This window comes from Pinus tabuliformis, chromosome Q, assembly GCF_031772625.1.
Source record: "Pinus tabuliformis cultivar Carrire ecotype Pingquan chromosome Q, CPIR1, whole genome shotgun sequence".
Taxonomy (NCBI): domain Eukaryota; kingdom Viridiplantae; phylum Streptophyta; class Pinopsida; order Pinales; family Pinaceae; genus Pinus; species Pinus tabuliformis.
The window spans coordinates 368,127,366-368,151,706 of record NC_142296.1 but is presented as its reverse complement, the minus strand read 5'-3'; the positions used below and the strand labels follow the sequence as shown (position 1 = coordinate 368,151,706).

The 24,341-nt window shown below is 36.7% G+C and overlaps 1 protein-coding gene across 1 annotated transcript in view; it reads left to right on the top strand.

The window, feature by feature from the left end:
• Positions 1-2,719: 2,719 nt before the first annotated feature.
• The window catches only part of LOC149219701 (uncharacterized), a 41,762-nt gene continuing 20,140 nt past the window's right edge, over positions 2,720-24,341 (top strand). The window contains exons 1-2 of the mRNA XM_089386891.1: positions 2,720-5,507; positions 5,615-5,922. Of these exons, the coding sequence (XP_089243017.1) occupies positions 2,855-5,507; positions 5,615-5,922 (2,961 nt within the window). The 5' untranslated portion in view covers positions 2,720-2,854. The remainder of the gene's footprint in view (positions 5,508-5,614; positions 5,923-24,341) is intronic.

The following is a 24,341-nucleotide window of genomic DNA, read 5'->3' as shown; positions in this document are numbered from 1 at the left end:
ATGTTTACTACAATTTTAAAATACATAATAGTATTTTTTAATTAAATATTATTCTTTTACTTACAATGACTTTAAAATACATGATGATATTTCTTAATGAATCATTATTCTATTAAGAATTTTTTTGATTTGATATATTGAATAATTAACTTGTTCTTCTTTAAATCTAATGAAAATTACATTAATTTTGAATTGAAATTGTATTTTTTTCAATTTTTTATATATTAATTTACTAAACTTAACATTAAAATTAAATTTATTATATTGTTAATATTTTAATTAATTATCTTAAACTTTAAATAAATAATTTTATTTTATTACTCTTTACTATGTAAAAAACTTTTAAACCAATATAAATGTCCTTGAGAAATAAAAGAAACATTATCATAAACTTTAAATACAATCTAACTTTAAACAAAATATTTTATTTGGTCACTCTTAACCATGTAAAATGACGAACTTATTACTAATATTTTAATAATTATCATAAACTTCAAATAAAATCTTTTATTTTATTTCTCTTAACCACGTAAAAAGCAATTTTTTAAGTCAATGTATGTAAGTATTTTTTTTATTGAAAATTTTGATTTTTGAAATATTATTAATGTGGATTGTCACAATAAAAAAATTACTATGGAATAATGTGACAATGAAATGTTACATGTTTATTTATATTAAGTACATATATCACAGAGGTTTTATTCAATAAACTTTTGACATATCAAGTGCGTTAGTGGCATATTAAACAATACTCTTAATTTGATTACATATTGGAAAATACTTCTAAAAATCACATTATTTAATCCTCTATCAATACGAACCCAATACATCTTCTTAATTTGAAAAATCCCTACTTTCACTAGATATTGTAGCTATCCATTTTTTCAATAACATTTTTGGTACCTTTTATATTTTTCATATATTTGAGCTCCATTTTTTATACTTTGCAAATATAAAAACCCTTTATTTTCTATATATCCCCCAATATATTATGCAATTTCCCTATATATCTCCCAATATATTATGCCATTTTTCCCTCAATAAATATCCCCCAATATAAACTCACGTTGTATGATATTGCTCCCCACTGAAATGTGTGACCTGACATATATCTTATTTATATTTTAAAATGGTATAAATGAAATTTAATGTTTTTAACTAGCAAAGATATATGCAATATGACATACAATTATAGATGATTGCTATAACTAAATATAATTATTAATTGATGTGGTAACCAAATATTAAATAGACATATTTTGCTCTAGTAAAAATATTTACATGGAATGCTATAAAGATATTAACTAGAATATAATATTTTGTTTTGTTTTGATATAACATTTAAATAAAAAAGCTGCCAACCAGTGCGGTTCATCGTCAGAGAAATTGAATGAACAGATCTCTATGTGATTTTCGCTAAAAAATCTTCAAAATTTTCGTTTCTTTCAATAAACAAAAAAACATAATTAATATGACATTGTTAATATGAGACATTTCTTTAATTTTTTTTTTTTTTTTTTTTCAATAGAAAAATCGTAATTTTTATTAAGAGTAAAAAATTAAATATAATAGATGTACAAGACATATGCATAACTGTTGGCCCAAAACTAATACTACATACATATGAGTAAATGAGTTATGGCGATAGCCATTTCCAGAAAAAAGTACTAGATGGCAATGGCCATTGGGCAGCTCCATCGAAGAACGACCGTGGGCGGGTTTTGTCAATCGGTCCGGAAGAGAGAGTGCGCCGAGTGGGGGGTTGGACAACCTCCGGGATTTCATAGTATGCTGCCACTGCCCTTGTGATGATGAGAGGCCTTTGATGGTTAATTACTCTTTTAATAAGAATTTTGTTTTTTTTCAACTAACCAGAAAACGTAGTTAATATGACATTATTGATACTGGACTTTCCTTTGGTTTTTAATCATTATTTCTTAAAAAAAAATTATATATGAAAACATTAAAAAATAGCTCACTCTAAAATACAATTTTATTTATCCTGGACATCGCTAGATTTTCATGGTTTATTATATTTATCCTTAAAAGGTGCTGAATAAAAGTAAGTCTATTTTAATGTATAGAAAAAAATTATCAAATATAAAAAAATAATCATTAGAGATTGGTCTGGAATACTTTGCACGAAATACAAAGAAATATAATATTATTTTTTCAACATTGAAAGAAAAAATATTACAATTAAAAAGTACAGAAAAGCTAAAATATCATTTCTTTAACATTCAAGCAAATATTTTCAAACTATAAAATTAAAAAACTAATTTTAATGATAATATGTTTAATAATGTATTTCAATTGACAATTATTTCTTCACAACATGTTCCTACACATCACGCAATTTTCTGGGTCTCTTGAACATTCATTCATTGACTTAAACCCACTTACTCTATCATCCAGAAACAAGTGTAGGAACACTCCAAATATTCTCCTTCACAGTCAAGATATTCCCTTGTAGATGTCTCTTTTTTTAAGGGTTTCTTGAACAATTTTGTCCACGTCACATACATTCATTGACTTCACCCGCTAATTGTATAATCCAGAAACAAAAGATTCTCTTTCACAGTCAAGATATTCGCGGTTTTAGGGGATTTGGAGGATTATTCACCACTCTGCAACCTGCAACTTGCTGCAGTCCCTCTCTTGGAAAGTGACCTTCGTAGTTTTAGTGGGAGTCGCAAAGACATCCACTCCTTCCGTCTAAACCCTACTCACAAACTTTCAAACGCGCCACCACGACCTTTGTCAAATACAGGATTTCAAGCGAGCTACTGCTGCAAGTGTATGAGTGGAGAGCCAGGGTCTGCAAATTTGAGGTTGAGGGTTTACTGCCACGACAATGGGTTGCTCAATCTTTATCTTCTGCTGCTTCTTATCATTCAGAATGGCGTCTTCTCTGCTAACAGACAACCCACCCTCCCGTGGAGGTGAAACCGCAGATGCGGCGGCTCTGATGGCGTTGAAACGGGCAATAACTAATGATCCCTTGCTCTCCCTGCGCGACTGGAATTATACTTCCAACCATTTCTGCAATTTTACGGGTGTCAAATGTAGCAGCAACACCCACGAATTGCGAGTTATAGGAATCAATATAAGCAGGATGAGCCTGAATGGCACCATCCCTTCCCACTTGGGGAATTTATCGCTCCTGCAGTCTCTCGATCTCTCCCATAACGGATTTACGGGTAACATACCCGGGGCTTTGGGACGTCTGCGGCAACTCAGGGAGCTCTACCTCTCTGCAAATGCTCTCACAGGGACAATTCCGCACCAGTTGGGCGACTTAAAGAACCTGCAATCGCTGGCCTCTTACGGGAACGCCCACACAGGTTCGATTCCTGGGACCCTCGGAAACTGTTCAATGCTGAGCAAGATTGATTTATCTTTAAATCAGTTGACGGGAACTATCCCTTCGGAAATCGGCCTGCTCACTCGTCTCCGGTTTCTTAATCTCTACCAAAACTATCTCACCGGCGCCATTCCGCCATCTCTTCTCAACTGCACAGAGCTCCGGCGACTGTCGCTGACCTACAATGATATCTCCGGGCCGATTCCGTCAGAAATAGGATCCAGGCTGACGAAACTAGAGGTATTGCTTCTGTTCGGGACCAATCTTCAGGGCCGGATTCCGGCATCACTGATGAACTGCTCCCGTCTCTGGCGTCTTGAAGTCGGATCCAGAGAGCTCACTGGAGTCATACCTCAAGCACTGGGCAGGCTGCTTCAGCTCAGGATCCTCATATTGGCCACTAGCAGCTTCATCACAGGGAAAATCGCTATATTTGGAGCCCTTTCCAACTGTACCAAATTGGAGGAGCTAGATTTGTCCGACAACCATCTTACAGGTACTCTGCCTCCCGCCATCGGCCAACTTTCTCAGACTTTAACATTCTTTAATGTAGAGAAAAACGCCATTAACGGCCCCATACCCCAAGCTATCGGCAATCTCTCCATGCTAACAATATTATACATGGGTAGAAATTCCCTGGGCGGTACCATTCCTTATTCAATCACAAACCTCCTTACTCTGCAAGCTCTCGATCTGAGCGGCAATAGATTCCAAGGCAACATTCCTAGGGAATTCCAACGAATGAACCAAAGCCTCACATATCTGTATCTCTCTGCTAACAAGCTATCAGGCTCAATTCCTGAGATCATCGGCGCGCTCAAAAATCTCAGAGAGCTCAACTTAAGCATGAACAGATTTGAGGGAAGGATACCGCCGCAAATCGGGGGATGCAAGTATCTGGAGCTCCTCGATCTCTCGCAGAATAAGCTCTCTGGCGTCATTCCTTCGGAGGTTGCAAATCTTCGAAACCTGCATTCTGCTTTTGATCTATCGGTCAATGCTTTGACAGGGCCCGTGCCTCCAGAAGTGGGAGGAATGCAGATGGCTCAGCTCATAGATCTCTCCAATAACAAGCTGTCCGGGGACGTCCCTCCCCAAATGACGGAGTGGGTCGGCGTGCTGTACCTCAATCTCTCTTTCAATCGTCTGACAGGCTCTGTTCCTGCATCGATCGGGGAGAAACTGTCACTCGTTCAGGTCATAGATATGTCTCACAACAATATAACAGGGCAGGTTCCTGATTCCATATCCAAGCTCGGAATGCTTTGGATCTTGAATCTCTCCTATAATGATTTATCGGGCTCGGTTCCATGTTCTGGTGCATTCAAGAACCTGAACATTACGGCGTTCATAGGCAATCCTGGACTTTGTGGGAAGTGTTTTGGCTTAACGGGTTGCTCGCTGGACAAGCCCAGTTCTACAAACAAGAAGAACAAGAGGAAGATAATAGTAATATCGATTTCCTGTGGAGTGGGTATCTGTGTGGTGTTTTGCATTGGACTCATATTTTGGATTTTCAAACAAGGAGCATCCAAGACCGTGTCCAACCCAGCATCGAATCTGGTAGACTTGATATCCTATTTGAGAATCTCAAGGGAAGAACTCCGCAGAGCAACAGAAAATTTCAGCCCCGGGAATCTACTGGGAGTTGGAAGCTTCGGATCGGTTTACAAGGGAACTTTAGCAGGAGGCGAGACTGTTGCCGTTAAGGTGTTCGCCGGTCTAGACGGTGAAGACGGAGAGAAGAGCTTCGGAAGGGAGTGCAGAACGTTGGGCAAGGTCCGGCATCGGAATCTACTGAAAATCATCACGGCGTGCTCCACTGCGGATTTCAAGGCTTTGGTATTCGAATTCATGCCCAACGGGAACCTGGACGGCCATCTCCACGGGGTGGGGACTGAGAAGCTCAGTTTGGAGATGCGGTTACGCATTCTGTTGGATGTTGCGCACGGGTTATCTTATCTACATCACGACAGCTGTCCGCCTATTGTGCACTGCGATCTGAAACCGCATAACGTGTTACTGGACGAAGACATGACAGCTCATCTTGCTGATTTCGGATTGGCCCGTATGTTCGCCCAATCCGACGTGGCATCCACGACAACTTCAACACTGAAGGGATCCGTTGGCTATATCGCCCCTGGTATCAACTCCTCCCATTTTTTTATGTATCCGGAATGTCTATTAGTAGCTTCTTACATCTTCTACGATATGTTTAAAATTATTAATTTTTGAATTTGTTTAATGTAGAATATGGAGTAGGGGGCGAAATTTCTTCAAAGGGGGATGTGTACAGTTATGGAATTTTGACGTTGGAGGTGGTGACAGAGAAGAGACCCACGGATGAGATGTTCAGAGGTGGAGTTACACTCTCAAATTGGGTGTCAATGGCATTCGAAGATATTAGGAATGAAGACTCCCCTCGTGGTCATATGATGTTAGAAGCTTTAGCGCGCCTCGGTCTACAGTGCAGTGCGGAATCTCCAGAGAATCGACCAAATATGCGCCAAGTGGTGACCACATTAACACAGCTTTCGCATACCAACTTTGATGAACAGGTAAACTCAACGCCCGTCATTTAAAACTGTGAGTGAAGAGGGAATCTGAACGGTCATCTCTTAAAAAAATGTAACTTTAAGGAAACGCATATCTCTCCATACTATACTATACTGCTCCATAATGATTGTGATATCAAGAATCTACATGTTAATTATAAATGGATGTGGGAATTTTATTTTTAGATATTTTGAGAAGTAACGTTTTAGATGGAGTGACAGCTAACTATGTATGATTAATCTTTGCACATCTAATGTGAAGTGTGTTTAATATTCTCAAAGGGGACTTAACGCCCCTGATTGTTTTAATTGTGTTTGTGCTGGACCTGGGCACTTCTCAAGCAAACCATTCCCCAAACCTGTTTGGGCGCTTTTTACACTTGCCAACGTTGGACACAATTAAAACACTTGTGACCAGTGAATTTTTCAGACTCGTTGCATATAACTACCACAACATTTTCCCAATTCATAGTCGAGTATGTAGACTAGTCTCTAGTATATCGAAATCACTCTTGATCCCCTATTTGAGTAAATCCAGTTCCATCTGATCTGCGAGTATTTGGAGTTCTGTTAATGCAGTTTCAGGGTTCTGTTAGTGTAGTTTCAGGGTTTTTTCAGCTACTGTTTTGCGAGCATTTTCAAAGGTCTTGTCTGAAGAACATTGTATATTCAATGGTTTAAACATTTTAAAGCCATATCACGTGTGCATGTTGGCAATTTGGATCCTCGGACCACTAAACGTGAGTTGGAGAATGAATTTCGTGTTTTTGGGGTCCTCCGCAGGCAATGCACAAAATCACATGTTGAATAACTGTATTTGCAGGAATTTCAAGCATGAATGTTGTGAGCATTGATAAGCTATTTGTGAGAAAGGTGGCAACAATAACAATCACAGTTTAAGTTATTTATGTTCCCGCCTGGCTGTTGATTGTACAATAATTTATGGAATCAAGCTACTGATAGTTTTGCTCGTATGGTAACCTACAAAAACATCGAAACTGGGTATTGTGCATTTTCGCACTAGTGGAAGTCCTTGTCTGAGAAGGTCGTGCTTGTCTAAGAAGTGCATCAGTCTCTTGGAATGTCGACATATTGAAGGAACGTTGGAGCTAGAGCTGGAAATCAAGAACACGATTTTCTTTCTGGCCTAGTCGTAGTTGTCCTCTCTTACTCAAAACACAAGTCATGTTAAATGTTAAGATTTGAGTGCATTGAAGTTGAAACAAGTTGTGGACTATAGATGGTGTGTTGATTCGTTGACTTTATATGTCATTGTTCTTTTTAAGTCGTGGAATGTATATGGTTTGTTGATGTTATACGCCCAAGGTTCATGTTCCTTGTATGTATATCTAACCAATAAGTGCGTTGAAGCCTAGTGTGTGCGTTGAAGGATCACGCATATTCACATATTCATCTGCCAGTGTTGTCATATGCTTTGAATAGGAGATTGCATTGGTCAATATTGTATGTATGTCATATGCCTAAGTTGAACCATATTTGCACACTGCATTGATATATATTATTCAATTGCACTGGTTGATGAGTTGAATTTTGCAGCATTTTCATAAGAGTAAGAATCGAAGAGTGTAGAGAACATTAAAAAAAAGCGCTATAAGTTGCAGCTAGAAAAAATTTTGTGTAATTTGTAGCCTAAAAAAATAATTGTAAGGTTGGACAAAATGGCTAGGATTGATGAAGTATTAGAGTTACCCAATACTTTAATACATTCTTTTACTAACAACACAATCTAAATCAACAAAAATACTCTTTCTGACATTAAAAATTGTTTGCAAAATGCACAAGAAAACATTGAATTTTTGCAACTAGAGTCTCAACTTCAGCAAGATGAGTCACAACAAAAAAGGCATCCTTTTGAACTTGTTTTTTTCAAAAAAATCCCTTATTTGACTTTGAAACAGGATCCTATCAGCAATCAGCAAGTCATCAAATGAATAATGTTGAGGTTGATTCATATCAAGTGCTCATTTCAGAAGCAGATTTGAATACAAGTGTGGAAATTCAGTCTACACTTCCCAAAACAATCATTAGATCTTGGGAAGAGCTTGTCAACAACAAGCACAAAACACGCCTTGGATATGATAAGGAGGCGTCCTTTCATATTCTAGATTAGTCAAATCCCATCCAGTTCCGTAGTGTTGGGTTTCTTCATGACAATTCACCTTCAGTTATTCCAAATTCTGCTCCTCTTCCACAACAACTATAATAGATTGTTAAATGGCAACATTGTGACAAAGTTTTCCATATGAAATATCATTGTTTTGATCTTCACCCGTGCAAGCATTTTGATCAACACACTCATTCTCCAAACATATGGTTAAAAAAAAAACGCTTGCAAGAGCAAAGATTCACCTTGGATGGATCACTTCTTGGCAATGGGCTTCAATAACCAAGAAGATACTTCGCTCATACAATAGGATTTGTTCTTGAATATTGAAAAGTCTTGCAATTGAGATCTCTTCATCTTCTTACCTTATATCTGAAAGGGGGGAAGTGATGGTCATATAGAAGCTTCAAAGCCAATTCAATTCAGCCTGAGTCACAACCTGCCATACCAGATTCAGAGTTGTATCCAGAGACAAAGATGCCCTTAAACATGCCTTTGGTTGGTATCAGCCTTAAACCATCTTTGCGGGGTTGAGACCTCCCTTTTTAGGTTGAGCTTCTCCCTCCGCAAAGAATTTGGGACACTTCCTCTAGCAGAAGACTTCAACTTCTTGCCAATTTTGGAATAGTTCCAGGGATTGCATTAAGCATTCCAGAGTTTGTGGTCATCCTTAAACCACAACAGGTTGTAGACCTCTCTTTTCTAGGTTCAAGGTCTCCCTCTCCAAATCATTATGGACACTTCTTCTAGCAGAAGATTTCAACTTCTTGCCAGATTTGGAAGTGTTCCAGGAACTGCACTAAGCGTTCTAGTGTTGGTGGTCATCCTTAAACCACCCCCTTATACCAACATTTCAGCGAACACATTCAGCCTAGTGCTGCCATGCATATTTTTGCACATTTTGTATTACAACTCTCTTTTTGGACTCATATATACCCCTTCGGATTAAGGGAGGGAATATTGGACACTTAATCCTCTAAGGGTTGGTGTGGAAGCTGAACAATCAAAGGGAGTCCAAGAGACCACTTGGAATATGAAACCAAGGATCACCAGACTTATAAAAATATGTATCATTGTGAATAATAATGCATTCAATGCTTATCTTAATTTGTTGTCCATTATTTGTGTGTATGTCTAACATAATTTTACTCATAAAATAATAATCATATAATTAATATTTTTATATCATTTTGTTTGTTTTTTAAATTGTAATATATATATATATATATATATATATATATATATATATATATATATAAGAATTATAAATATAAAATTAATTAATATTAATTAAATTAATATATGAATATTTATCTATTAATTAAATTTTATTTATAAATATAATTGTTAATATTGATAAAACTAAAATCATGATAATTAAATCTAAAAAGATTGCTAATGATAATTTTATTTATGATAACAATTATTTGGAGGAAGTTCTTTCTCTTATTTTATACAAATGTGAAGTTTGGGGTTGTAATATATTCAAAGAGTTGTGGGGAAATATTGAACAAATTGAAAAGTAATTTATAACATACAACCTCAAAATTAAATACATAACTCCCTACCCTATCATCTTAATTGAAGCATGTCTTTCCCCCATTAAAAGAATCACTATGACTAGACATCTCATTTATAAGAATTTATAATTAAATCCAAAAATATCACTAATGATACTTTCATTCATGATAACTATTATTTGGAGGAAGTCACTTCTCTTATTTTATATGAATGTGACACTTAGGGTTGCAATATATCCAAAGAGTTGCGGGGAAGGGTTGGACAAATTGAAAATTAGTTTAGAACCTACAACCTCAAAATTAAAAGTAATAATCCCTATCCTTTCCTCTTGATTGAAGTGTGTCTTCCCCCATTGAAAGCATAGCTATGACTAGGCATCTTATTTATATGAATTTCTACAACATGGAAGCTAAGAGGTTTCCTAAAATTCCTTCTAACTCTAGTCAAAACCCACACCAATGATTCAAGCAAGGATGGCATGTAAGGATGCTCATTTTTGGCTCAACAACTGGGGGATAAAGGAGGAGCTCATCTTGCAAAATAAAAATAATACTAAAAGTATTATTACTTCCAAATTCAAGGAGAAACAATGGGGCCATAAAGAGTTAGAGGGAAAATGGAAACTAAGATATTATAAGGCGGTGATCAGCGCCAATCTAGAAAACTAACAATATATTTTTATCTTGACTAGTGTTAAGAAGAAAATGAACATTGTTAAGATAAAAGATTAATTCTCACGATCTTCATAGTGAAACTAGATATTGGTCAATTCCGACTTTGTCAACTGTGCGATATTGAGATGATTGAAGATGAAAATCACTTTCTCTTAGATTCTCCATCTTATACCCTCATTCTGTCTAATTTTCAAAATATTTGTCACACTACCAAGCTTCTTAAGCTTTTAAGTCAACAAAATTAAGGTGATCTCGGAACTCTTCTCTAACTTCTTTAAGCATAGAAATTAAATGCTAAATAATTTTGATTACTCTCTTACCTTCTTAAGGTCTGAATTTAATTTAATTGTCAATAACTAATAAATAGATGGTAGGGATTTAACATCTATGGAATGATTTTAATAATAGTCTAGATAGAGGTAGAAATTGATTTCAAAAATAGTTATGCCCTTTTTTTTTTCAATTAAATTAAAAAAATATTATAAAATTAATTTAAAATAAAATCTATCTAAAATATTGTGAATGTGAAATGAGTCATGATTTTTTGCGCATGTCGTATTCCTAAGTCACGGTATTGCTTCATGGAATTGTAACAAAATCTATTTATAAGTTAATAATCTTCATATTAAAGTAGGGGTGAATCTCTATGGTTAATAATTTTTTCTCGTATTTATATGCGCGTGCGTGTGTGTATGTGTATTTAACTTATATATTAATTATTTTAATAATAAAAATAATAAAGTTATAATTTTAGTTAATTTTTATGATTTTTTTTTAATTTTGGTAATTTGAGATGTATTATGATATATGTGTTTTGATGTCCATCAATTTTTACCAATCATTTAATTTATATGATTGCACTAATTAAATATTAAATATTCAATTGATTAATAATACTCTTATTGTTGAACTTTGAAATGAATATACAAGGACAAATCATAACCATTTTAGTGAGCGACTACTGGGTAACCTATCTGTGGCCCTAATCATTCTATCATTCTTACACTGTGGGAAGTTTGATCCCATTGACTGACCACTAAACTGTAATCAAAACTATGTCATGCCAAAACATTGTATCCAACAAAACTAACACAATTACAATTTATTTATTTTATAAATTTATAAATTTGTTTTAGAGTTTTAATGATTTTTTTTATTTTATATATTTTTTTATGTTGATAAGCATGTAGGGTTTTCAGAGTTTTAATTTAATTATCAATATGTTGATGGTGCAGGATACCGCCAACATACAGGGGGTCTCTCCGATGTGAAGTCCCAGTTAGACCTCACACCGTTTAAAGTAGGAGCCCCATCTAGAGTATCGACCCAACCACCATAACTCTAAGGTTTGCCTTGGTTTCAATGGATAACATAAGAGATTATACACATAAACTTTGAACAAACAAGTAATTTGACATTGTGAAATGCCAATTACAATGTGTAAAAGGAGGCTTTCACAAGAGGTAAATAAAGAGTGATCTTCTAGGAGGAAAGTTATAGTACTATCCTAAGAGAGACACATGAGAGCAAGGAAAGATTCATTAGTTATCCAGCAAAATAGTTCGCATAGACACAACAATCATTAAAGAAAATACAACACACATTCAACAAGATAAGCACCAAAGCCAATGAAGTAGTTCAATTTCTTTAGTACATATGAACATAATGTATATCACAAACATCTAAAGAATAATCTTACAACATTTACGATACATACATGAAAGTGTGTTGGCTCAATGAGCTTCTAATTATTAAGTGAAAGATCCAAGTACATAGTTACAATGGTGAGCCACTAGCTCTAGTAGTGGAACATTAAGTCACTTCTTGCTTCTCCAGTAATGATCTTCTCTGCTATGTCAAGCTGAAGAAGCTAAGGCTAGCTCTCCAAAGTCTATGACTCCAAAATCCCATTGCTTGAGTTATGAGGTTTCTTTTATAACAAGAGGAATGAAATTTCATATCCCCTATGACTCTTGAGCTACCCTCATGACTCTTGGACTCCTAAATGACCTTTGAACTTCTATAAGACTTTTTGGTCCACATGTGACTCTTGGACTTCCACATATTTACATTTTGTAATTTCCTTTTGATGATACATCATTACATTCCACATCATGTGGCAAGACACATTGATACATATGACATTATGATGACACTTGTCCAAGCCATAGCTTGGCAATGATGACATGGAACTTCAAGATGATGTGGCAATGCCAAGCTGATCTCCTCACTACTATGTCTATCATTCTTGATGGTAGATATGATTTGTTCTTTATCTTCACCCTCCAAAGGGTTTTGGATCAGTATTGGGACCTTCTGACTCATCATGAAATGTATTCATTCTGTCATGTTCCAGGATCTGCTTCATGTCTTCATGATAGTTCTTCTTTGTGCTTCTTCTATGTAAGTGCTTCCTTGTTCCTTCTCTTTGACATCTTCCTTGAGAATCACCTTGCCTGGTTGAGGAGGTACACCTACCAATGAAGTTCACTCATGACAAGGCAAGACTAGTTTGGAAACCATCTATCCCATCCCTACTTTTCTCATGGAAGAAGCTGCTTTTGATGGGCTTGTGTAAGGATTGAAGGGAAAGGATTTCTATGAATGACACAGTTGAGCTTAGCAGTGGCTGAGGAAGGCACCACTGCTCACTAGAACTGTGGCATGTGCTCTAAAGAGGGGCTCTTCAGGGTCCAACATAGTGGGAAAGTGCAAGAGACAGTGTGATGATCTTGCTGACTAAAACTACGCAGTGCGCAAGGCTCAAGGGAGAAGGAGACAATGCTAGCTTAGTTGAGCATCACAATCACTGAGAGAGTCCCTGACTGTGGACTAGAACTACGACATGCACTCAGGAGGCAGGGTAGGACTTAATGACTACATAGTGAGGGAGTCTAGTGGACAAGGGTTGATGGCTTGTTGACTAAAATTGTGACATGCGCTACGACTGTGAGGCATACTTTAGGAAGAGAACATTTTTCTTCAGTAGTGATCTAAGAGAGGCTTCAATGTCCACTAGAACTGCGACATGTGATGGGAAGGAAATCATAACAAGACATAGTGCAGTGAGGGGTTGTAATCAAAAGTGGGAGCAGGACTAAGCATTGCAACTACAAAATCCATAGTACTTGAGAGGGAGGTTTCCAGGCTAGCACAATTTGCTTCTGCAGTGGCTAATTCTCCACTAGAAATGCGACATGCAACCAAGAAGGCTCACTGGAAAAGGAGATTGCACATTTGGCTAAGGCAGGCAATAGAAGGTAAGTCACTTTTCCTAGGAGATTCTTAATGCATTGTGAGAGGGAATAGACCTTGTATTGCATAGTTTGTTTTTGCAAAGGACCACTAGAAATTCTCCATGTACTATAAAAGGCAGAGGTGATGAAAAATCGATGTAGTGAGTCAGTACAAACAACAAGGGTTAGGTGACTATGCTTTGAAGGTTCTCAATGCACAATGATAGGAGCTGACCTTGGGGAAGACTCAATGCACAAGTATGGGAGGAAGAGGTCTCATCAATGAAGCTCATGGATATGTTATGCTCATCACCTTGTAAGAGAGTCAATTCCTTCATAACTTGCTCTGGGCAGTAGGACCAAGAAGAGCTCCAAAATGGTCAAGTGTGGGATCAGTAGAGTAAGAGAGGGAAAAGAACCCGAACAAGACTCAAACATAGATCACACATATGGAAGCATCAATACAGGCCAAGGGAATGCATAAGACTCATGAACAACAATCACACCTTGAAATGGAAACAAAGCGACTCTTATTTCTAGGTGAAACTGTTGAAGCACCACATTGCGACACTTACAATACATGTTGTGACAAAAGTGTCAACTATGATTAGAATGTGTGCTAAGCTATAGGAATGTGTATAGCACATATTATTATAATATGTGGGACCATCTAATGCAGAAAAGTGCACTAGATATGCCTCTAGTGTTGTGCAAAGGTGTGACACATACAAGAGTGGAAATAGTTAGAAGCGACACTTGCGACAATAAGAAAACGTGAAAACAAAAATTACAAACGCTAAAGAAATTGAAAGTGACACATGCTAGAGTGAGGATAACATGAAAGCACCACTTGCTAAAATGAAAGCAAGAAAAAATGACGGTCTAAAAAGGGAAAGAAACACTTATGAAAGCAAAGGTGTGCATGATCTGAAAATTGGAGGAAAACTCCTATAAAGTGATCATCCTCTGATACTTTGCAAGTTAACAAAAATGGGTCTTTAAACACAAAATATGTTTCACAACTTCTTCAATATGGTGAGTTAATTTCTCACATGAACTTAAAAGAGAAACAAATTCATATGCAACTCAAGATGATAAACATGAAGAAAAGAAACCAACATTTGATAACGAAGTTCACCCCTCCTGGGCTACGTCTCCGAGCCTTTCTCCAATGACTAGATCACTATATTGATTTTGACAACAAATGAGTACATTACAACTTGTTGACACTAGAGTGGCTTCTTTCTCCTACAAATAATTCTCACTCATAAAGATTACTCCCTACAATAAGTCATGAAAATGTCAACATAAAAATGACTCTTCCACAATAGGTCCTGGTAGTCCACCTGAAATCAAAAGCATAAACATGCAACATCTTCAAAATGAAGAGTTGAAAATGGATTTTCTCCTAAACACATTGAGAAAAGACTAAAAAGAGCTTCTCTACAGAAGTAACAACTATTGCATATGAAATTGGAAGGTTGGAAAACCTTTGACTAGGATCTCTCCATGCTAAAAAATGCCTTCTTCTTGCTGCAATTGCAAAACTCTGATTGTCTCTAGCACTAAAGGACTTGAATCTGTAAAAAATTCCATCGTACAATACGCAAATAAGAAAAATGAGGCTTCCATTGAGTACAGGACACTCAAAAACCCCCATTTAGGCTCGTCTTGAGCTCAAAAAGGTTAAAAATTGAGCCAGATATGCTTCTCAAGGCCAAGCTCTGTTATATGTCCTACAATTTTGAAAAACCTGCTAACTGCGAGACGATTGCATCCTTTACACAATTTATCGAGTGACAATTTCGTCAAGGACTAGCGTGATTCCTGATGAAGAAGGTGCATTTTGTCACTTGATTAAAACATGCCATAACCCCTTAAGCGCGAAAATGGGGTCACGTGGAACCATGTGGCCGGAGGCTGAGGCCCACTCCCATCAGCTAAGCTCCTGGTCTATCAACATGTGGTCACGTTGTCATGATAGGGTCGGGGATTGGGGCCAACTATCTGCCTCCGCCAACTTTGGCTCCTTCCACTCCAGGGTCATGGTCACATAATAGTCATGGGACCAGCAACTGGGGTGGGCCAAGTGCCAGCAGGTCTTCCCCCTTTGTCGTGGGTTTGTGGACTCATGGCACAACAAAAAACGGGGGTCAGGCTTAACCGCTCACCCCCTCTGGTTTACCTTTGTCTGCGGTCATGTGGGTGACGCATACGAGCTGGGGTCAGGGCCTAAACGCCTCACCCCATTCCTTTTACGCTGTGGGCATATGGGTAATGCATGAGACCAAGGCCTGTGGCTTAATCTTCGCCCTCTCCACCAAGCTCTCTTCCGCAGGGTCCTATGGCTTAATCCATGCCCTCTCCATCAAGCTCTCTTCTGTAGGGTCTTCTGGTGCCGATCGTGACCATGGGCCAGGGCTTAAAGCCTCGCCCTCTCTACTCCACTTGTGGTCGTATGGTTGATGAGCCTCGGTATTGTAACAAGAATGTTGCAACTCCCAAGGCTACCAACTTTAATTATCAACCCGTGGTTCGTACAAACTTACGAGGTATCGACACTATATGTACATCATATAATGTGTCATTCCTTTTCTTTCATGATGTAATGGAGTGCATGTACTGAAATCAAATCCTAAACTAATTGCAGAAAATGAACTGCTCGAAATGGAAACCCTAACCTATTGCAAGAAATAAAGTATAAGGAAAGAAACATATTCTAATTGCATAAAGATCATGAACTAAATGTAAAAGAAACCTAACTCAACCCTATTTATCACATGTGATACTAACTGAACATGGAATCTGATCTAGGGAGTATTAACTGATGTATGCATGTGCTAATTAAGAAATAAAAAGAACTGTTTTTCTTTATCTTTTCATTTTATAAATGAAAATGTTAATCTTTCCTTGTTCTTTGGCAGGGGAGACAGGTGTGGAGGAAGAGGGGTGCAATGGTTTTGATGGCTTGGAGGTCAAGTAGAGGCCTAATCCTTGCTTAAATAATGATTTTTCTCAATTCGGGCTCAAAACAGGCTGCTATAGGATTTCCTACAGGATGTACTAGTTCCTATAGGATCCCTTGTTTTATTAAAAGAACAGGCCGAAAGCTTAGGAAGTAGTATAGAAGGTGGAATGGAGCTTGGGAAAGGTGTATAATTGAATAATAAGGCATGGAGGTGGTGGACACTACCCAAAACTCAAGCAAGGGCTTCAAGGTACATGGATTTGCTCAATGCAAATGGAAATTTTAGCTTATAAAACAAGAATTCGGATTGAGATTTTAATGAATTTTGGTGCCATGGGGATGAGCCATGGATGAGGTGAACAAGATGAGGTCTCCCTGCAATGTAGAAGCTCCTGCAACAACACACATTATTGTCCGCATCTATCCACAAATTCATCTATAGATGAGAAAGATTTATTCAATAACAGACAATTACTAGTCTAAAATCCAGAAATTCGAGAACTAGTGAGCTAGTAAATCTATCAAATGCCTAACCTAATAAAGTGCAAATGAGATGGGGTAAAATTTTTATTAAATAGAATGTTTTTGTGATCTAATGCAAGTGGAACCAACTCGATTGAAGCTCGTTAGCATGATCTAAAAAATAGCAGAAATTTATTGTTCTTTGCCACAAAGGAGTTCCAGAAATCTAGATTTGGGAATAAGAAAACTAATCCAAGTATCTCAATGATCACTATGAACTTCCAAAGCTTTTCCAAGGATGAAATTATGTTTTTTATCCTGCATAAGAACTTACATCAACCATTTAACTCAATCCTACAACAAGAAATCATTAATACTAAATGCAAAAATAGAAAGAAACAAGAACAAGAGATGCATGTGAATAAGAAGTGACAAGAAGAAAAGAAAATGATACAAAAGGGATCTGAGGCTCCTGGGATGGCCAAGCCCAAGGAAACTCAGAGTCCTATGAAGGAGACCAAGACTTAGAAGTTGAACATGACACCAATATTCATTATTTCCATCAATACAATTACATCCCTGCAAGAAAATACAATGGAGTTGCAAAAATACGAGTTCTCTCCACAAGAAGACTAATAAAAATCTACCCCTAGAGGAAAATTCGACTTGGTACTTATACAAAATGATTAGGAATCATTCCCCATGAAAGGAGGAATATTTCCCCACTAAAATCCCTTGATTAGTGGATCTAGTTCCCAATACTAGAAATTTGCATTAAATGACAAGGAACACATTCCTAGATTTTCTCAATCATTGGAGTTCCACAATATGTGCCATAATTCCATAATATCTTGTTGATTTATTATTTAATATTGATCCTCCTGTAGTAGAGAGCAAGTCCCTAAATTATCTCATCCCCCAAATCTTCATAATCTGCTCAATATTCTCATAATATTCTACAAAGATAAATAATACTATGCACAAATATGAAATTATTCATAAACCTTACTAACTAATATATTAAAGTTAAAAATACATTATCTAATGCAAAAAGAGAGGTTTAATATGTTGAAGGATGGTTAGATGGGCCTTAATTTATGTGTAATTTAGAGGCCCATCATACCCCCCTGCTGAAAGTGTTGATCATCCTCTGAGAAACTTAGTGACCTCATTGTGCCTCATTCATGGCCCTCGTGGCCTCTCTCTTGTGCATTCCTCAGTCCTTTCTCTTAAGAATCTTGGTTGTAAGTTCTGCAAGGACAAACCCAAAAATATATTTGTGCATAGAAAAATCACTATTTCTTGAGACCATTAACTTGTCTTCTTCTTTTCTTTTGTGGCCTAGATGATTGCCTAATGGCCTTGGAGTTTTCTGTTTTGATTAGGTCTCTCTTAGGCACTACCTTTTTTTTTTGGTTTTAGCACCATTTGTTCTTTTCTTCCTTCTTGTAGCCGCATTGTGTCTTCCTGTAGTAGTCATTCCTTCTATTTCATAGTCTTTTAACTGTATGGGAGTGATGAGAAATGATGTAGAGGGTTTGGAAGATGATGCTAGGGCTCAGAGAGAGTAGTGTAGGTTTGTGAAAATGGAGAGGATGCTCTGTTTTTTTTTTTTTCAAGAAAATTTCAGGGTGAAACAAAGTGTAGGGTTTGTTCTTGAAATTATGATGAATGATGGATAGATAGTGAATATGAAGTGGATGGAGGGCTTGGAGTGCTGTGGTGACTTGGCCTTTGCAAAAATTTCTTCTTTTAACTGTTGTCCCCATTCCTTGAAATCATCACCCTTCATAATTTGACTTTTCCACATTGCATGAGTGAATGAGTGAGTTGAAATTAACTAGTTGAAGGTGGTCGAGACTGCTGACCCATCCTTAGCTTATAAAACCTCATCTCTCATGCATTGACAACAAATTTCTAACTATAATATGCTCAAGAGAAGAGGTCAAGAATATTTCATACCTGTACCTACCTTATGGTTGTTGGAGAGACATGCATGCTGCTACTCAATTGATGTTGTTGTGCTACTAATGACTCATGTACATCTTCTTGACAGCCTTTTTCTTTTTTGTTGATCTCATTTTACTGATGGGTTGTCTTCTTTTTGATGTGCAGGTGTTGGTGGACCGATATCAACCTTCCCTAAAGAATACCTGACCTTTTGACCCATTTCTCCATCATATTGCCTCTTGTAGCTTCTTCTCGGCCTTCCTGTAGAGATCTTGTAGTAATTCAGGACAACCTCTTGTAGCAGACTTGTTTTGTTCATATCTCCCAAATGGTAGAATGTATTGACCTAAAATTTTCTAAGCATCTTGTCATCATCATTATACACCTCCCCATAAAAAATCTTGGCCAATGGATGCATGAATCTCAAGAAAAACTAAAAATGGATGAAAGTGATGGAGGTTGATTTCTTAGAACCCGTGCACTAGAATTTGCTGAAATTTCTTGGACATGTTACCATCATCCATATGCATCTCCCCATGAAACAACGTTTTAAATGGATGCATGGATATCGATAAAATTGAAAAATGGTTTTTGGTGATGGAGGTTGATTTCTCGAAAACTGTGCACTGGAATTTGTTGAAATTGCTTGAGCATGTTACCATCATCCATATGCATCTCCCCCTAAAACAGCTTGGAAAATGGATGCATGGTTTGAAATATATGACAACAATAGTTTTTTTCTCTATGTATTTCTGTTTCCTGTAGTAAAACAGAGCATTCCTGTAGTTTTTTAGGACAACAAGGAAAATGAGTGGTAGAATCTTGGAAATGATGAGTGGATGGTGGAAATAGATGAGGGTGATGGATTTTCATGGCCTTGGTCATGTTGGAGCATTTGAACAAAGGAGGAGAAAGTCAAAATTTGACTAGGTTTGACCTATTTTTCTTTTGTTAGTGCCAACTTGTTTTTGTTGCTTGCAGATGTTGGAGGACACCTACATTCATCAGAGAGATACATGGAGCACATATTTTTTTATTTTTTCTATTTTTTTCTTCTAGGCCTACTAGCCGCCTCAATGAGGTTTTCAACTAGTAGGTCTGCCTAGGTGCCTCAAAGGAGGTTTTCACCTAGGATCTTTTCTTTTTCTCTTTTCTCTTTTTCCCAACCCATTGATTGCCTCATAGAGGTTTTCAATCAATGAGCCAATCTCAGGCGCCTCAAAGGAGGTTTTCACTTGAGATTTTATTTTTTTCCTCTTATTTTTCATTTTTTTTTTCTACCCTACCCTACTTGAAAAACAAAATTACTTTCAAGTATAAGAATACTTCCAATGGATCCATGTGCACATCAAGATGACAGATAAAATGATGTGTAGGCTTGTAATATATGATTTGACATGTACCTGGATTTCAAAGACCAAATGATTTGACTTTGAAAGGATCAAGCACAGTTGAAGAAGAGAGTGTTGCTGCAACTTAATGACTGTCTGGAACCATATTTCAATATAGTTGTGATGCCCCTGGTCCACTTGCTGATTTGGATCATCTTGGATGTCTTCTTCTTCCATGACCTTCAAATCTTCCTCTTTTTGCTGATTGTTCTCTTGAACACATGGAAGATTTGATGGTAACCATGAGGGAGCTTTCTTAATCTCTGATTTTGTTGTCTGCTCTTCATCAAGTGCGGCCCATGATCCTTTGATCTTCTCTTTTGAATCTTGTTTTTCTGCATGTTGTCCTTCAATGGCATCAAGAGAATCTCTTTTTTTGAATATTATTCTTGAGCTGAGATGAATACCATTGAGATCAAAATGAGATATCTGGAATTGTTGTACCTCAACATTGTAAGTGGGTTGAGCTACTTCATTGTATGGGTTTGGAAATGGTGGTACATGTAGTTGAGTGGGAGTGGATATTTGAGATGGATGTGGTTGGGGTTGTGGTTGTGGTGGAGGTGAATTGTAGAGATAACATGGAGTTGGGTATGGAGGATATTGAGGAAAATATTGAGGATATTTTGGATGGCTCCCATAAGTTCCTTGCCAACCTTGTTTCCAATATTGGTTTTGGGGTTGAGATGGCCAATGTTGCCAAAGAAATGGTGTGTTCCAATTACTTTGAGGTGGATATGCATAAACTTGAAATTGTGAATTAGGCTCTTGCATCATACTAGGTTGACTAGGCTACCATAGTCCTCTTGGAGCTACATAACATAGCTGCTTTGGTGATTGACTTGCTCCATTGTCCTCTTGGTAAACTTCCTTCAACCTTGGTAATGATGGACAATATTTAACATTATGTGATTTTGCATGGAAAACCCAAATATCAACATCTTCGTTTTCTTTATCTTGCGTTCTTAACATTTCTATTTGTTCACTTAGATTGCTAAGAATTTCCATTTTAAAGTTATCAACAAAATTTCCAAGTTTAGCTTGACTTACCAATCTTGATGTTGATTGACTTAGTCTTGCCCTTCCTCTTGATATGTGTTTCCATGTTTCACAAATTTCTTCAAGTGATAATTGGTATACATCACCTTTACTCATGAGATCAAAGAGATCAATTCACTCATCCCTAATTGTTTTAAGTAAGAGGGTTTTTAGTGTGTCAGATCCTAAATGACGTAGGTTTTCCCTCTTAACATTATACATGAACCTCTCTATTAGATCCTCAAGGCTCCCATCTTCTCTTTGATTCATTCTAAAGATTTCTTCTTTAAGATCATGATATTTATATTTTTATAAAAATATCTTTTGCATATCATTCCATGATCTTATTGAATTAGTCCTTAAACTCATGAACAATTTAAGACCTCTATCCTTCAATGTTGCCGGAAACAATTTCGATTTTTGAGTTTTTAATAAGTAACCATAAGATCTACAAATAATTTCAAATTCAAAGAGAAATGTTTCTAGATCCTCTGTTGACCTTAGACCATGAAATTTTGGAAGAAAAGATGGAGGGATGTTCTTCATGTGTATACTACCATCAGTATCTTGAATGGGAAATCCGAGAGGATCTTCCTCATTGTCATCACCCCCCTCCATTTCTTCTACATTCTTTACCATCTCTTCTTCTTGTACCTGCAAAAGTGGATGGTGATGTGGATCTTACTGCACCACATGATCAAATGGGGGGGTGGGTTGGTGTTGGAGATTTTTTTTGTTTTTATGGTTCAATGAAAACACTAATACATGCACTTTTTTTATTTTTGAAATGAAATATTCCTAATGCAAATATTTTTTTGCTTTTGGAAAAAGTAAAAGAAATGAATCAACTAGGGAAGAAAACAATGCATACTTTGAAACCTCCCCGGAAACGACACCAAAAAGTGATGAGCCTCGGTATTGCAACAAGAATGCTGCAACTCCCAAGGCTACCAACTTTAATTATCAACCCAGGGTTCATACAAACTTAAGAGGTATTGACACTATATGTGCAACATACAATGTGTCCTTCCTTTGTTGTCATGATGTAATGGAGTGCATGTACTGAAATCAAATCCTAAACTAATTGCAGAAAATGAACTGCTCGAAATGGAAACCCTAACCTATTGCAAGAAATAAAGTACAAGGAAAGAAACATATTCTAATTGCATAAAGATCATGAACTAAATGTAAAAGAAACCTAACTCAACCCTATTTATCACATGTGATGATTTAAACTAACTGAGCATGGAATATGATCTAGGGAGTATTAACTGCTGCATGCATGTGCTAATTAAGAAATAAAAATAACTATTTTTCTTTATCTTTTCATTTTATAAATGCAAATGCTAATCTTTCCTTGTTCTTTGGCAGGGGAGACAGGTGTGGAGGAAGAGGGGTACAATGGTTTTGATGGCTTGGAGGTCAAGTAGAGGCCTAATCCTAGCTTAAATGATGCTTTTTCTCAATTCGGAGTCAAAATAGGTTGCTATAGGATTTCCTACAGGATGTCTACAGGATGTACTAGTTCCTATAGGATCCCTTGTTTTATTACAAGAACAGGCCAAGAGCTTAGGAAGTGGTCTAGAAGGCGGAATGGAGCTTGGGAAAGGTGGATAATGGAATAATAAGGCATGGAGGTGGTGGACACTACCCAAATCTCAAGCAAGGGCTTCAAGATAGGTGGATTTGCTCAATGGAAATGACAATTTTTGCTTATAAAATAAGAATTCGGATTAAGATTTTAGTGGATTTTGGCGACATGGCAATTAGGCTTTGATGAGGCAAACGAGATGAGGTCTCCCTACAATGTAGAATCTCCTGCAACAACACACATTATTGTCTACATCTATCCACAAATTCATCTATAGATGGGAAAGATTTATTCAATAACAGACAATTACTAGTCTAAATCTAGAAATTCGAGAACTAGTGAGCTAGTAAATCTATCAAATGCCTAACCTAATCAAGTGAAAATGAAATAGGGTAAATTTTGTTATTAAATAGAATGTTTTTGTGATCTAATGCAAGTGGAATCAACTCAATTGAAGCTCGTTAGCATGCTCTAAAAAATAGCATAAATTTATTGTTCTTTGCCACAAAGGAGTTCCAGAAATCTAGATTTGGGCATAAGAAAACTAATCCAAGTAGCTCAATGATCACTATGACCTTCCAAAGATTTTACAAGGATGAAATGATGTTTGTGATCCTGCAAAAAAACTTAGATCAACCATTTAACCCAATCCTACAACAAGAAATCATTAATACTAAATGCAGAAATAGAAAGAAACAAGAACAAGAGATGCATGTGAATAAGAAGTGACAAGAAGAAAAGAAAATGATACAAAAGGAGGGATGGCCAAGCCCAAGGAAACTCAGAGTCCTATGGAGGATACCAAGACTTAGAAGCTAAACATGACATCAATCTTCATTATTTCCATCAATACAATTACATCCCTGCAAGAAAATACAATGGAGCTGCAAAAATACGAGTTCTCTCCATAAGAAGACTAATAAAAATCTATCCCTAGAGGAAAATTCGACTTGTACCTATACAAAATGATTAGAAATCATTCCCCATGAAAGGAGGAAGCTTTCCCCACCAAAACCCCTTTATTAGTGGATCTGGTTTAGTTAAATTATGGTATGTTCTAGGCTTAAGAGAAATTTACTTCAAATCTTCTTATTAGCCCAATATCAATTTCGAGAATTGGAATCACATTAACTTGATAGTAAAATGCAGATAGAACATAAATGTAAACAGTAGAAGACAAGCCAAGACAAGAGACACAAGATGTGGCACCAGGCAGTGACAAACACCAATGTTGGGAAACCCTTTAATCAATTCTTCTATATTCTTCAATAATTCAGCAGAGAGAGAGAGATGGTACAATTTCACAAATATGTGATTTTACAACAACAACAATAAAACCCTAACCAACAAATTCAAATCTGGTCAAACAGCTCACAAATGACCTCAAGTCAACCTTGGTCAACTCAGCTTCCAACAACAAGTATAGAAGCCCCAAATAGTCCTAAAATGAAGGTCAAACAAGAGTA